Source organism: Rhinoraja longicauda, chromosome 30 (assembly GCF_053455715.1).
Source record: "Rhinoraja longicauda isolate Sanriku21f chromosome 30, sRhiLon1.1, whole genome shotgun sequence".
NCBI classification, from domain to species: Eukaryota; Metazoa; Chordata; class Chondrichthyes; order Rajiformes; family Arhynchobatidae; genus Rhinoraja; species Rhinoraja longicauda.
This window is the reverse complement of record NC_135982.1, coordinates 5,714,554-5,729,523: the sequence shown is the minus strand read 5'-3', so window position 1 is coordinate 5,729,523 and position 14,970 is coordinate 5,714,554. Positions and strand designations below refer to the sequence as shown.

General features: G+C 43.5%; 1 protein-coding gene across 1 annotated transcript in view; it reads left to right on the top strand.

The window, feature by feature from the left end:
• Nucleotides 1-12,926, top strand: part of pex14 (peroxisomal biogenesis factor 14) — a 247,389-nt gene extending 234,463 nt beyond the window's left edge. The window contains exons 8-9 of the mRNA XM_078425303.1: nucleotides 6,762-6,853; nucleotides 10,564-12,926. Of these exons, the coding sequence (XP_078281429.1) occupies nucleotides 6,762-6,853; nucleotides 10,564-11,020 (549 nt within the window). The 3' untranslated portion in view covers nucleotides 11,021-12,926. The remainder of the gene's footprint in view (nucleotides 1-6,761; nucleotides 6,854-10,563) is intronic.
• Nucleotides 12,927-14,970: the final 2,044 nt, after the last annotated feature.

Sequence of the window (14,970 nt, the reverse complement as noted above, 5' to 3'; positions counted from 1 at the left end):
AACAAATTTAACTGCCTTTCTGGTTTCTTAAGTTCATAAGTTGTAGGAGCAGAATTAGGCACTTGGCCCATCAAATCTGCCCTGCCATTCAATCATGGATGATCTAGCTTTCCCTCTCAATCCCATTCTTCTACACTGAAAGAATATATCTCAATCGGATGTAATTATGGTAAATTAGGGGTGGAAAGCTAAAGTTTACATCCAGTTATGTTGGATTAGTACGCACTGAATTGATAAACTTCTAAATAGTTCAGTGTGGAACTACACAAACGTACTGGGAAGTTATGTTGGGGAAAATTGTAAATGTAAACTCTCCTACAGGTTTATGTTCCATCACCTCTAGGCTTCACTATTCCCAGATGTCCATCTTCAATCACCTGTTGGTGGTCCACATCACCATTTCCAATTCTGCTTCATTCTACGTACCCAGGGAGCAAAACAGTCCCCCCATGTTTCTTAGTTGTACTTTTGAACCAGTAACTCTTGAGCGTCTATCGTCATATCTACAACTCTTGATCTGCTTACTCACTTCTCTCTTCTCAATCATCATGTCTGTTCCTCACTTTGATTCTCCCCCCCCCCCCCCCCCCTCCTCCTACAATTAAATCTTCCTTCCCTGTTACTGAGCCTTTTCTCCAAATGACACCATCTTCAAACTCGACCGTGAGACTCGGTTCTTTCTCCTGTGGTCCCATCTCTTGTTCTGCCACCTGCCCTGTTAGCTGATATTCCTCTCTTTGTGAACATGTGCCATTTCATAACCACCAATTTTACTCCTCCTCATAAACGCTCTTTCCTCACACACTACTGCCCAATTTAAAGCAGCCTCGTGTCTTTACATTGTAGTTTCTCCCAAATCTCCCAAAGGTGAGCTTTAAATCTCTACTCAGATTACTGCCAATGCTACAGCCTGAAACAGCCTGAGCAATAGTCACAAATTAGGCTTTAACCTAAAAATTATTTATTGATGTTTCATTTATTTTTAAATCCATTGTACTTTGTCGGGAGGAACTGCTGGTTTAACCCGAAGACAAGACACAAAAATCTGGAATAATTCAGCGGGTCAGGCAGCATCTGTGGAGAAAAGCAATATGAATAGGTTGAAAAGGAAATAGAATGGGAGATATCCCTCTCCAGAGATGCTGCCTGACCCACTGAGTTATTCCAGTTTTTTGTGTCTGCCTTCGGTTTAAACCAGCAGTTCCTCCCGACAAGGTATAATAATGGATTTAAAAATAAATAAACATCTATAAATAATTCTGCAGTCTGAAGAAGGGTTTGGGCCCGAAACGTCACCTATTCCTTTTCTCCGCTTATACTTTGAAGTGTTTATCTGAAGGAATTAGAATTGACATCCATAAACTTATATTTTTCGAACCAGGTTATTTTTTTTAATCAGCATACCATCCTGAATCAGTGGTTGGGCTTATCAGATACTTTACAATGATACAAGTTTATAACAATCTGGAGTTGTTATTCAGCTGATGTTTCTTGATAGTGGTGGTGAAGTAAACTCCTCTACCATAGTAGTGGGTGGTTGAATCAGTAACAGGAACTTGGGGATTTGCATGTTAAATTATGGATGCACAGAAATCCCCAGGTTACTGGTGGTTATGATAAAGAACAATAGTTTCAACATCATTATAGATGCAAATCCAGAGCGTGTACACGTCCGATAAATTGCTTCATGTATTTCCGGTTATAAATTGAAATAGAACTACTTTTTGCATAGACACAAAAAGGTGGAGTAACTCAGCGGGACAGGCAGCATCCCTGGAGAAAAGGAATAGGTGGCGTTTCGGGTTGAGACCCTTCAGACTGAGAGTCAAGGGAAAGGGAAACAAGAGATATAGACAGTGATATCGAGAGCCGAAGCATCCTTTTCTCCAGAGATGCTGCCTGTCCCACTGAGTTACTCCGGCTTTTTTTTGTCTATCTTGGGTTTAAACCAGCATCTGCAGTTTCTTCCTAAACATTTTGCATTGTCTTCTTCGGGGTATCACATGTCCAATACACCCAAAATATAGACCCAAACAATTTGACATGAAGTTTATTTTAGATAGCAAATGTCAATAAAAGAGACGCAGATATTCTGAATTCCCTGGACAAGTAGATGAGCAATGAAGAGGATAGCATAGAGGGATGGCTTGGCTTTATGTAATCAATTTCATGAGCATTGAATATGCATGACGCTTTCTAGTTTAAAACAGATTGTTCAATACATGTCAGACTGTGGGTGGGTAAAGGTGGGAAATGTTGATTAGGAAGGCAGAATGACATTTAACACCTAACCGCAGTTGTCAAAATCCAAATTGATGTCAGCCTTAACATGTCGCTTTGGAAAGTATGGCACAGTTATTGATCGCTTACACCAGCAATAATATTCATTGTGCCCCCATCAGTTTAATATTTGTTATTCAAATCCAGAGGTGGCTTTTTAAATATGACCAAGATATTAATGATTCCACAAACTATATATTTCATCCTGTTAAGGCGTCCATCCTTTTATTAGTTTTAACATTGCCTAAACTAGCAATGTTCACATTTCCATTTAAAGTGGGTGTGTGATAGCACTGAAAATTCCTTCCGAAACTTCAGTGCAATAATATGGAAAAGTTCTTTGCATATTTGGTACTGTTTTTTGAGCAGGTATGGTGTTAAACTCTGGCTGGTGATCATCTTTGTAGTATAATTGAAGTTGTGGTTTAGAAGGTCAAAATGATTAATCTTGGAACGTAGAACAGTACAGAAGAGGAAAAAGTCTCTCAGCTCAAAGTGCCCAAGTTAAACTAATCTCCTCTGCATGCCTCTCATAATTATACTTATTTCTTTTTAGTTTAGTTTAGAGAGACAGCGTAGAAACAGGCCCTTTCGGCTCACCGAGTCTGCGCCGACCAGCGATCCCCCACACTAACATTATCCTGCACACAAGGGAAAATTTACAATTTTTACCGAAGCCAATTAACCTACAAACCTGCACATCAATGCTGTTAAGGGTCTTGCCATTAGCTGTATACTTTCCCCTCACATTCGACCTCCGAAAGTGCAACACCTCAAGGTTGCTCAGATTAAACTCCATCTGCCATTTCTCCGCTCATTTCTATAGCTGATCTATATCCTGCTGTGTAGTCTGACAGCCTTCCTCAATGTCTACAACTCCACCACTTGTGGAGGTGTCTGCAAACTTACTAACTGAACCATCTAAGTTTACGTCCAAGTCGTTTATATACTGTATATCACGAATAACAGAGGTTCCAACACAGATACCTGCAGAACTCCACTGGTCACAGATCGCCAGGTGGAATAACACCCTTCCACCAGACCCCTCTGAGTAAGCCAGTTCCGAACCCATCCAACCTAGTCACTATGGATCTTGGTTTTACTCTATGAGACAATTAGAGTCATAGAATGATACAGTGTAGAAACAGGCCCTTCGGCCCAACTTGCCCACACCAGCCAACATGTCCCAGCTACACTAGTCCCACCAGTCAGCATTTGGTCCAATGAAATTATGCACTATGTAGATTTGGCAGCTCAGCGATAGGTGTGCATCTTTTCCTCCTGCCAAATTTGAAGATAAGAGCTGGTTCCACGGGCGTCAGGTAGTTCCGATCATTGGCCAGCCGGTGTGGAAATACTCAGCAGATCAGGCAGAACCTGTGGAGACGGAATCAGAAGCAATCTTGCAGGCCAGTGACCCTGCATCGGAACTTACTCAAGCTCAGCTCAAATTTGAAGGTAGAGAAAGCCAACAGGTTGAAGTACTGGAATGCTACTTGTGTCTGTGAAAACGTGGCCCTGGGTGAGTGGCTGCCTTTGAATGAAAATCTGTGACTTGCCAACAGTCTGATTGCTTTCCATGCTGAGTCCGTAGTGAACCTGTACCCGTGTTCATCGGTGTCGCATGGGTTTGATGATTTACACTGAGGAATACACATTCTGCTCACACAAAAAGTGCTGGAGTAACTCAGCGGGTCAGGCAGCATCTCTGGAGAACGTGGATAGATGATGTTTTGGGTCGGGACCCACCTTCAGACTGAAGAAGTCACCCGTCTAAAGAAGGGTCTCGAACCGAAACGTCACCTATCCATGTTCTCCAGAGTAGTTGCCTGACCCGCTGAGTTACCCCATCACTTTATGTCCTCTTGTGTATTAACCACCATCTGCAGGTCCTTGTTTCTACATTATGCTCATCACATTTTGCTAGCACCGTCTAAAGGAAGGACGTGTCATGTCACCACAACCATTGCATGAGCTGTAAACTGTATTTGTACACAGTTAAAATAACGTCGAAGAAAATAGATATAGCAGGATCTGAAATAAAAAGACAAAAACTTTCTCAATGTCTGAACTCTTGAAAAAAAGAATCGCGAGAGATTCATAAATTCTTGCAGTTCTTTTTAATGTGTTTCTGAAATGACATCAGTTTGTGATGTGCCCCCCTTCGTCCCTCTCATCATTTACCTTCTCGTGCCCACTACCCTGTTCTGGATCTCCCATTTTCATTTTCTCCACTTTCCTTCCTTTACTCTGTGTCTTAAAACTTGATTGTAACTCTTCTCACCCTTGTGATTAAATGTCACTGCCCTGAATTGTTAATAAATTTCTCTGCCCACAGAAGCTACCTGCCTTCGAGTATTTCCAACACCTTTTGTTTTTATTTCAGATTAGCACCGTTTGCAAAATGTTGCTTTTGTTACTGGTAATAAGTAACTCATGCAAAATGCTACACAAGTCCCCAATTAGAAGCGCACAGACTGGAATTAAGAGACGAATCTTCATAAAAAATAACATAATAAATTCCAGCTCCTTAACTGTATCTAATCTCTCTCTGTGGCAACACTTATTCAGAGTTTCCCTCTCTAATGCCTGGTGCCTCCATTAGGCAAGCTGCAGTCTTTGACCTCGACCGGTTTTGATCAGCTAAGCGTTAAAACTACGTACCAAGTTCACATCACGATCTGCGCCATTAATTAAATGAATGTATTAACCTATACTTGCTGGGCACAAACAAGTCAAGCAACCAAGTTATAAGCTAACAATTGTTTATTAACTCGAGAACCCTAGTTAGCATGACTTAAAACATTGATTAGATTAAATAGTAGATAGGGTTAATTGCAAAATAAATGGGAGGTTATAAATGCAACTTAATTTGTCAGTCATTTAACATTAAATGCTTGCTGATTATAAATTTACATTTGGGATCTGACTGTGATAAATTAATGAGATTAATTTAGGATTAGTCTCATTAGATAGCTGACGAGTTAACATGATTGAATAACTAGTCTATTAAATAGCTCATAGTCTATATTTTATAAAGCTTGCTCTTATTAAAGGCTGGGCGCTTGGCCTTCCTCGAGGGAGAATAGTGTTGCCCCTTGGGACATCAGTGTAAAGGTACGGTCCATTCTCCCCTGCATCTTCTGGTCTTGAATAAACTCATCTGGTAACAATATCATGCAGGTGTAAAGCTCACCTTTGATGTACGTGAAACTGGAACATCACTGTGACACGCGTATAACGGCCAATGATCGCTGCACAGATTTGACTATTTTACCTGTCAGGCATACGCTTTGTGATTTTACAGAGACGCACTTCAAAAACAAAACTAGATAAATATTTGTACTTTGGAGATTCCCACGGCACAAGCCAAATTGCAACTGAAGGCTCAGGATGCCCAAGGTCAGGTCTAAAACATCCAAAGCTTAGAATCTCTCTAACTCTGTTGCCCCATGTAAGAGACATGTTCAAAGAGGTCACAGGGCGCACAGTGGCGCAGCGGTAGAGTTGCTGCCTCACAGCGCTAGAACTTGGGTTCAATCCTGTCTAGCAGGTGCTGTCTGTACGGAGTTTGTATGTTCTCCCCGTGACCGTATGGGTTTTCTCCGGGTGCTCCGGTTTCCTCCTACACTCCAAAGACGTGCGAGTTTGTGGGTCAATTAGCTTCTGTAAATTGCCCATAGTATGCAGGATGTGAAACTGGGATGACATAGAACTAGTGTTCGTTGGTCGGGGTGGACTCAGTGGGTCGAAGGGCCTGTTTCCATGTGATATCTCTAAATTAAACTTAAAAGTCAATCCCATTGCTGTTTGCAACCACTGCTCACACTGCCATTTTGTTCCTCCAATTCCCACCCTCCCAGCCAGGTCAGTTACTTCGTTCTGATGTGTAGAAAGGAGCTGCAGACGTTGCTTTATACCGAAGATTAACACAGAGTGCTGGAGTAACTCAACGGGTCAGGCAGCATCTCTGGAGAACACGGATAGATCATTGAGAAGGACCCATCCTTTTTCTCCAGAGATGATGCCTGACCCGCTGAGTTACTCCAGCAGTTTGTGCCTCGTTCTCAGCTTCTCAGGCCTTGGCTCTCCTCATTAGGCAGGGCCATCTCGGTAAATCCCCCATTATGAGAAATCTCTGAGCTTAGTAAGCAGAAGGGGGGGGGGGGGCAGAGAAAAAACAAAGGGGAAGATCTGCAGAAGCTAGACTGGAGGAGAAAATTGTAGGACCAGAAAGGCCAAAGGAGATGCAAAAGGTCAATTAAAAAATTCAATAGTGAGTTGGGAGGAGATGCAAATAATTAAAAAAACAAAAGTGTTGTCCGAAGTATGTAAACTATTAGTGAGGTCTGCAAATGAATCCCAGGAAGCAGCATTAATTCTAACATTCCACAGCTGTTGAAAATACATTGTGTGCTTTCAATGAAGTCTGTTTCAATGTATTCCTGGCTCCCTGCTTACTTTCTGCTTGGTTTCCTCAGGCTTCCTCGTCTACAAATTGGCTCCTGGAGACTCAGAACATTAATGAATTGAAAGCGGAGATCACCTCATTGAAAGGACTTCTCCTAAGCAGGTAATGTGGGCCCTGGACTGAAATCGTTGGGAGATGATTCCTAGTATTTGCACTGTGTTCAGAGAGTGCTTATTTCACCAAGAAAGGGGAGGCTCGAAAAAGCGGGGGACCTTTAAGGTGTTCTTCCCTGAAGGGACAATGTGCATCGGTGTGTCCCCTGCTCTACTCTGGTCATGCACAATACCCCTAGACCAAGCTAGTGAAAGATTCGGACTCCTGATTATAACCACAGTGGCAGAGCATGGGTGTCTTTTTGTTGTGACATGATCTCCATGCGGTCTCTATTGGGACTTGCACATCGAGTAGCAACCCGGATAAGGTACTGCAATTAAGTTGACCACTGTGGAAAGAGAGCATATTGAGTAAAGGAAAAATAAAAATAGAAATGGAGAATATACGTCCGTAAGTGTAAGACTACTTGTTTTAAAATGACACCGTTTTTCAAATGAATCCACTGGAGATCTTAAATCTCTTTCCCTCATACAACTCACTCCTATGTTTTTAGTTCAGTTTATTGAAACAGGCCCTTCAGCCCACTAAGTCCACGCCAACCATCGATCACTCTTTAACACTAGTGCTATGCGATCCTACTTTCTCATCCACTGACTGCACGCCAGAGGCAATTTTACAGATGCCAATTAACCTACAAACCCGCACTTTTTTGGGATGGGGGAGGAAGCCAGAGCTGCAGGAAGAAACCGATGTGGTCACAGGGAGAACGTGCAAACACCACACAGACAGCACCCGAGGTCAAGATGGAACCCGGGTCTCTGGTGCCGAGAGGCAGCAGCTGTACCACTGTTGAAAGACTGGAGCGACTAGGCTTGTATACACTGGAATTTAGAAGGATGAGAGGGGATCTTATCGAAACGTATAAGATTATTAAGGGGTTGGACACGTTAGAGGCAGGAAACATGTTCCCAATGTTGGGGGAGTCCAGAACAAGGGACCACAGTTTAAGAATAAGGGGTAGGCCATTTAGAACGATGAGGAAAAACTTTCAGTCGGAGAGTTGTGAATCTGTGAAATTCTCTGCCTCAGAAGGCAGTGGAGGCCAATTCTCTGAATGCATTCAAGAGAGAGCTAGATAGAGCTGTTAAGGATAGCGGAGTCAGGGGGTATGGGGAGAAGGCAGGAACGGGGTACTGATTGAGAATGATCAGCCATGATCACATTGAATGGCGGTGCTGGCTCGAAGGGCCGAATGGCCTACTCCTGCACCTATTGTCTATTGTGCCACCCATCTTTAATTTGCTGGCACGTGTACAACACATTACTGCCAGCTTTTCTCTGGAGCTACAATGGGGAAACAGGCCTTTAGGCGCACATGGTCTGTGCCTACCAACAATTCCCGTACACGAGCACTATCCTACACGTTGAAGATAATTTTACAATTTTTACCGAAACCCATTAACCTACAAACCTGCACGTCTTTGGGATGCGGGAGGAAACCGGAGATCCCGGAGAAAACCCACGCGTCAACGGGGAGAACGTACAAACTCTGTAGTGTTAACACCTGGAGTCAGGATCGAACCAGGGTCTCTAGCACTGCAAGGCAGCAACTCTACCTCTGCGCCACCCTACCCCCCCCCCCCCCCCCCCCGAATCTATTCAACCAACTAGCTCAGATGGTTTTAATATTGTGAATGATTCTGAGAACGTGTAATTTCCCTATTCTGTATGTACTTATTGCATCATGGAAACTCAATCATCATTACTGCACAAAAGCAAATGGCATTGTTTTGTAATTGCAGCTTTGGGAGAGCTTGCCCATCCCTTTACACTAACGCTCAGCCAGAAAGAAACGCAATGTTATTGCAGGTTAGTCAGTAGAACCAAAAGAAATCAACATTCGTTTAATTTCCCCAAGAATTAGCATCTGTATTTTAAACCAGCATCAGATCATAGAGTCATAGAGTGATACAGTGTGGAAACAGGCCCTTTGGCCCAACTTGCCCATACCGGCCGACATGTCCCAGCTACACTAGTCCCACCTGCCTGCGTTTGGTCCATATCCCTCCAATCCTGCCCTATCCATGTACATGGTCTCCTTTATTCTGATAGTTGGATATTACTAGCACATGTAGACTATTGAACACTTCTAATCAATCTCACAACCATGTGAATGTATCGACCAGCCAGTGAATAGCTTTCTTCTTCAGTCGATAACTCTAGGCTCTGCCTGTTCCTCCATCAAAGTCACAGACTGTTCTATTTTGCCTTTTTTCAACAGATGGTTAGAACTTTGATTTTGGTTTCCTTCCTTGTCATGGGTTTGGCTAGTAGAACAAGCAGTTGGATCAACTTCAGAAGAACATATCTCGTGATCTTATAGAAGTGCACAAAATCATATAACCATATAACCATATAACAACTACAGCACGGAAACAGGCCCGTTCGGCCCTACCAGTCCACGCCGACCACTCTCTCTGACCTAGTCTCATCTACCTGCTCTCAGACCACAACCCTCCAATCCCCTCTCATCCATATACCTATCCAATTTACTCTTAAATAATAAAATCGAGCCTGCCTCCACCACTTCCACCGGAAGCCCATTCCATACAGCCACCACCCTCTGAGTAAAGAAGTTACCCCTCATGTTACCCCTAAACTTTTGTCCCTCAATTCTGAAGTTATGTCCCCTTGTTGGAATCTTCCCCACTCTCAAGGGGAAAAGCCTACCCACGTCAACTCTGTCTGTCCCTCTTAAAATTTTTAAAACCTCTATCAAGTCATGAGAGGAATAGATCGGGTAGATGCACAAAGTCTCATGCCCAAAGTAGAGGAATCGAGGATCAGAGGACGTAGGTTTAAGGTGAAGGGGAAAAGATTTAATGGGAATCTGAGGGGTAACTTTTTCACACAAAGGTTGGGGGTGTATGGAACAAGCTGCAGGTAGTTCAGGCTGGGACTATCCCAACGTTTCAGAAACAGTTAGACAGGTACATGGATAGGACAGGTTTGGAGGAATATGGGCCAAATGCAGGTAGATGGGACTAGTGTAGCTGGGACATGTTGGCCGGTGTGAGCAAGTTGGGCCAAAGGGCCTGTTTCCACACTCTACGACTTTATTTATGAGTCTAGTCGGTGTCATCCTGCATACACATATCATCTCAGTGAGGAATATCTTCTATAAGGTCATGAATTGCTTATTGAACCAGATAACTATCTTATTGACTGCTGGATGTGCCACCAGCACATTCCTCCGTTTTTGTCAGTAATCTGCAGCCCAATACCAAGGTTTTAGAGTAGGTGCAAGACCTTTGACCGTTATCCCCACAAAGCAACTTCATGATAGAAATCTAAGTCAGACTAGGCCTTTGCAAAATATGAAACCTTTAATCCAACATAATTCCCAAAATATTCAAGCCTTCAAAATAGATTCAACCCTCCATAGGATTGGTTTGAAATCCAGCATTTTCTACCTACTCAACAAGTAATCATTCAACACCATAATTTATGATATAGGTTCTCCATAGAGAGAAATAAACAGCGTTCACAATTGTAACCTTTCCGACGTTAGAAGGGATGTGTTCTCTCTCAGTAGTGTTTAAATTCAGAGTAGCTCCCAGTGGGGAAGAAAGCTGATGTCACTTTGGGCAAAATAAACGGGATAATAATGTACAAAACCCGGAATGATGTGTATGGAGTTGATTTTGCTGCAATCTTCTAGCAAACGTTAACGCTCAAAACTTGTTCTTTGACTGTAGGCGACAGTTCCCGTCTTCCCCCTCAGCTCCAAAGCTTCCCGCGTGGCAGATCCCTGTCAAGCCATCGACAATAGCCACCTCCGTGACCTCAGTCAATCACAACAACAGCAGCAGCGACATCTCACCGGTCAGCATCGAGTCTCCCCTGTCCTCCTCCTCGCCGGTTACTGAGAGCCACAGTCCGGAAGTAGTGAGTCTCAGTGGCCACGTCGCTGATCATAGCAACGACGTGGATGTCCAGTGTCAGGTGAGGATGGAGGTCCAGGGGGAAGAGGAGAAGAGGCAAGACAATGAAAATGAAGACGAGGATGAAGATGATGACGTCAGTCACGTCGATGAAGACGATTGTCTCGGTGTGCAATCAGAGGATAGGCGGGGTGGCGATGGACAGATCAATGAACAAGTGGATAAGTTACGACGTCCAGAAGGTGCCAGTAATGAGAATGACGTTAACTAAATGTCACGGGTGATTCAGTATTTGGCTTCCATGGACAGAATTTCCCTAATTCCATTAATTTACTGTTAATATGTGCTTATTGCATCCTGAGCAGTGGGTTTTTGCAAACCAATGTATTATGCTGTGAAACATGTAACCACCAGGCAAGTAGGTGAGGGTCAGTTACACCCCATCGCACTGTGGATCCAACATTATCGCAGGTCTGACCAGGCCAGACGAGATCAGGGTTGATGGCACGGAGAGCCTACAGCCTCGTTGGTGCTGAACCCACACTGCTCAGCTCCCAGCTCCCTGATTTGTATAGATTGCAACCCAGCACAACTCAACACCCTGCTTGTGATGTGTGTTGTCGGCACTCAGTCAGCTGTTGATGTGATGCAGAATCAACCAAGAAAGCGTAGTAGGAAACCCAGGCCCCCCACTTACGTGTAAAGAGGTAGTGTCAGGAACAAAGCTTCTCTAGGTGTCAGCAGTCCACATTGCTAGAAACCGCTCCAAAAACCTGGTGTAGTTATCTCATGCTAAAAACGTGACTGGAATTGAGGTTTGTGTCGATTTTATCATTGTAACATGACAATGAATGAAAATAGTGCATTGAAAATGTTACATCTGCATTAGAACAACTTGCAGAAACAAGGAACTGCAGATGCTGGTTTATACCAAAGATATCACTAAGTGCTGGAGTAACTCAGTGGGTCAGGCAGCGTTTCTGGAGAAAGAGGATGGGTGATGTTTCAGGTCACGACCCGAAAGATCTTGCCATCCATTTTCTCCAGAGACGCTGCCTGACCCGCTGAGTTATTCCAGCTTGTGTTGTTCTAGGTGTGACTTCAGGTGCAGTGCAGACCAGGGTAGATCGGAAGAATGCCTGCATGTCAGCGTTGATTTTGGTTCGCTTAAAATGTTCCCCCTCCCCCAACTATTTTGCGACTCTAATTCAAGAAATCTTTTTTCTACCTTTGCACCCTTTCTTGTAAAAGCTCAATATACTGATATAAAGTGAAGTAAGGTCAAATCAAGTATTGGAGAAGCAACAATAAGGCCACCCAGCACACACTGATTATTGAAGCAGCGTTGGTGAGCGCGATGCTGGTTCCGATAGATAAACCAAATTCTTCGCAGGGTGAGGGTGTGGAACATGAAGTGTACGTTCAGGGTCACGACATGATCCTCACTTCAGCTACGTCTGTCCTTTTAAGCGGAGTGTTCCAGGCTCACCACCAGCTGGCGTAGAGACTTTAAGCAGTTCGCTGAACAATAAGCTGTTATATTGCATTTTTCTTTTGTTTGGAGATCGAGTCAGGAAAGCAAAAGTCATGTGCATTTTAAACACCTCTGTTCTAATTCTGTTTGATTCCAAGGAAGGGTTTTTAAAAAATGTAAAATGCCAAAATATGGTGGGAGTGATGAAGAATGGGTTTTATTTTCAGAATTGCATTTGTGGTGTTTAAAATTGAACTTTACAGTAAAACACATAAATGGTTTGATACATGATGTATTCATTAATTTAGAAATACAGTTTATGATGTCGGCAATTAAAATGCCCCTGTCTCTTAAATGTTATTTATGATGCTCCAAGTACTGGGACAGCATCTGCATTAAAGGTTCAGTGACATTTGGGGCAGAGAGCCTGGATCTATTCAACAAAATAAATTGAATATATTGCTTTCGCAAATGAAAAACAATGTTACATCCTGCTTTTAATAATTTGCCAAAAAAATATATATATCATCACGAATTTGGAGCAAGAAAGCATTTATTTTAAAACATTTTGAGAGCCAGTATATTTTGTTAGGAGGGCTTTGATTGCACAGTAACTACTTCAATTTTAATTATATTAATCAAGCTTTTAAATTATACACATTTTCAGTCATAGTGAAGTTAGCTCCCAAGTAAATTTTCTGATTGCCACATCTACTGACCTTTAAGAAAGAAGGAAGTTCTCTTGCTTATTTATCTGACACTAGTTCAGAGACGGTATTAATGTATTGTCAGCCTGTCACGAAGAACATTATTAACAAATAAAACTTTCAGATGATGGTAGTGGAAACAAATGGGACTGATGGACGTTCCGGAAATTCAGCCAGTCATGGGTCAAGAGGACGGGCGTGACACCATTGGGGACAGGGATACAGGGATGGAGAGGGGCTGGTGATTTGGTACAAATCGAATCTCATCAGCAGTTGACTCCTGCAACTTGCTTCATAAACATGGAGAAACCTGGCAGCAATTTGGACTGGATGCCGTTTGTGAGAATTTGTGTGTAGGAAGGAACAGCAGATGCTGGTTTACACTGAAGATAGACACAATATGCTGGAGTACCTCAGTAAGACAGGCAGTATCTCTGGATGCCACTATCGTAGCTGCTTCCACCACCACCTCTGTCAGCAAGTTCCCAGCATCCATCACTCTATATCAAAACAAAACGCCCATCACATCTCCTGTACACCCTCCTCTGATCTTCAGGCTACGCACTCTAGTATTTTTTTAGATTTAGATTTTTTTAGATTTAGAGATACAGCGCGGAAACAGGCCCTTCGGCCCACCGAGTCCGCGCCGCCCAGCGATCCCCGCACATTAACACTATCCTACACACACTAGGGACAATTTTTACATTTTACCCAGTCAATTAACCTACATACCTGTACGTGTTTGGAGTGTGGGAGGAAACCGAAGATCTCGGAGAAAACCCACGCAGGTCACGGGGAGAACGTACAAACTCCGTACAGACGGCGCCCGTAGTCAGGATCGAACCTGAGTCTCAGGCGCTGCATTCGCTGTAAGGCAGCAACTCTACAGCTGTGCCACCGTGCTGAAATTTAACCTTTCTACACTGGGGTAAAGGTTCTCGCTACCCTGTGTGGCCTCTCATCATTGTATATACTTCTATCAGGTCACCCCACAACCTCCGATGCTCCTGAGAAAACAATCCCAAGTTATGCAACCTCTCCTGATACCATCCAATCCAGGCAGCATCCTGGTAAACCTCTACTGCACTCCTGCAAGATGGACACAAAATGCTGGAGTAACTCAGCAGGACAGGTAGCATCTCTGGATAGAAGGAATGGGTGGCGTTTCGGGTTGAAACCCTTCTTCAGACCCTTCCTGTAATGGGGACAACCAGAACTGTACACAATACTCCATCCCACACATGGTGAATGACTGCTCACTGAGGCTTTTCCCTGGTGGCATCAAGGCCCTCCACCCAGCGACTGCTGCTGCCCTGACCTGGATGTCTACCCTTGACTTTCAACATTAGGCTGTGCACACCATACGCAAGAAGAAGATACTCCAAATGTGGTCTGACCAAAGAACTTGCATCTCTATAGGTAGACACAAAATGCTGGAGTAACTCAGCGGGACAGGCAGCGTCTCTGGAGAGAAGGTATGGGTGATGTTTTGGGTCGAGGCCCTTCTTCAGACTGATCGCATCACTTCCCTAAATATCAAACTTGAGTTCCTGCAGATTTTCTCTTACTTTAAATTCATGACCCTTTTCTTATTTGTACATTCTTTTGAGCTCAATAATGTTTATTACATAGTTACATTAGGTACTACAGATGAAGAGCAGAAGGTCACTTGACCGTACGAACCTGCTCCACCATTCAGTATGATCAAGGCTCCCCCATGTTAATGGCTGATTTGACTGGACACTCAACTGAGCATTTCTCCTTTTCCATGGCATCTCTTCACCCCCTTCTTCGTCAACAACCCACCTACCTCTGTCCGTTTAATAAAATGATCTGCTTCCACTACCCATTGAGGAAGAGAATTCCAGAGACCCGTTTCTATAGGGGATTCAAAAGTACAATAGGTACTATCGCAAGATATAGGAAACATTTAGACAGGTACATGGATAAGACAGGTTTAGAGGCATATGGGTCAAACGCAGGCAGGTGGGATGAGTGTAGATGGGATATGTTGGCCGGGGTGGACAAGTTGGGCTGAAG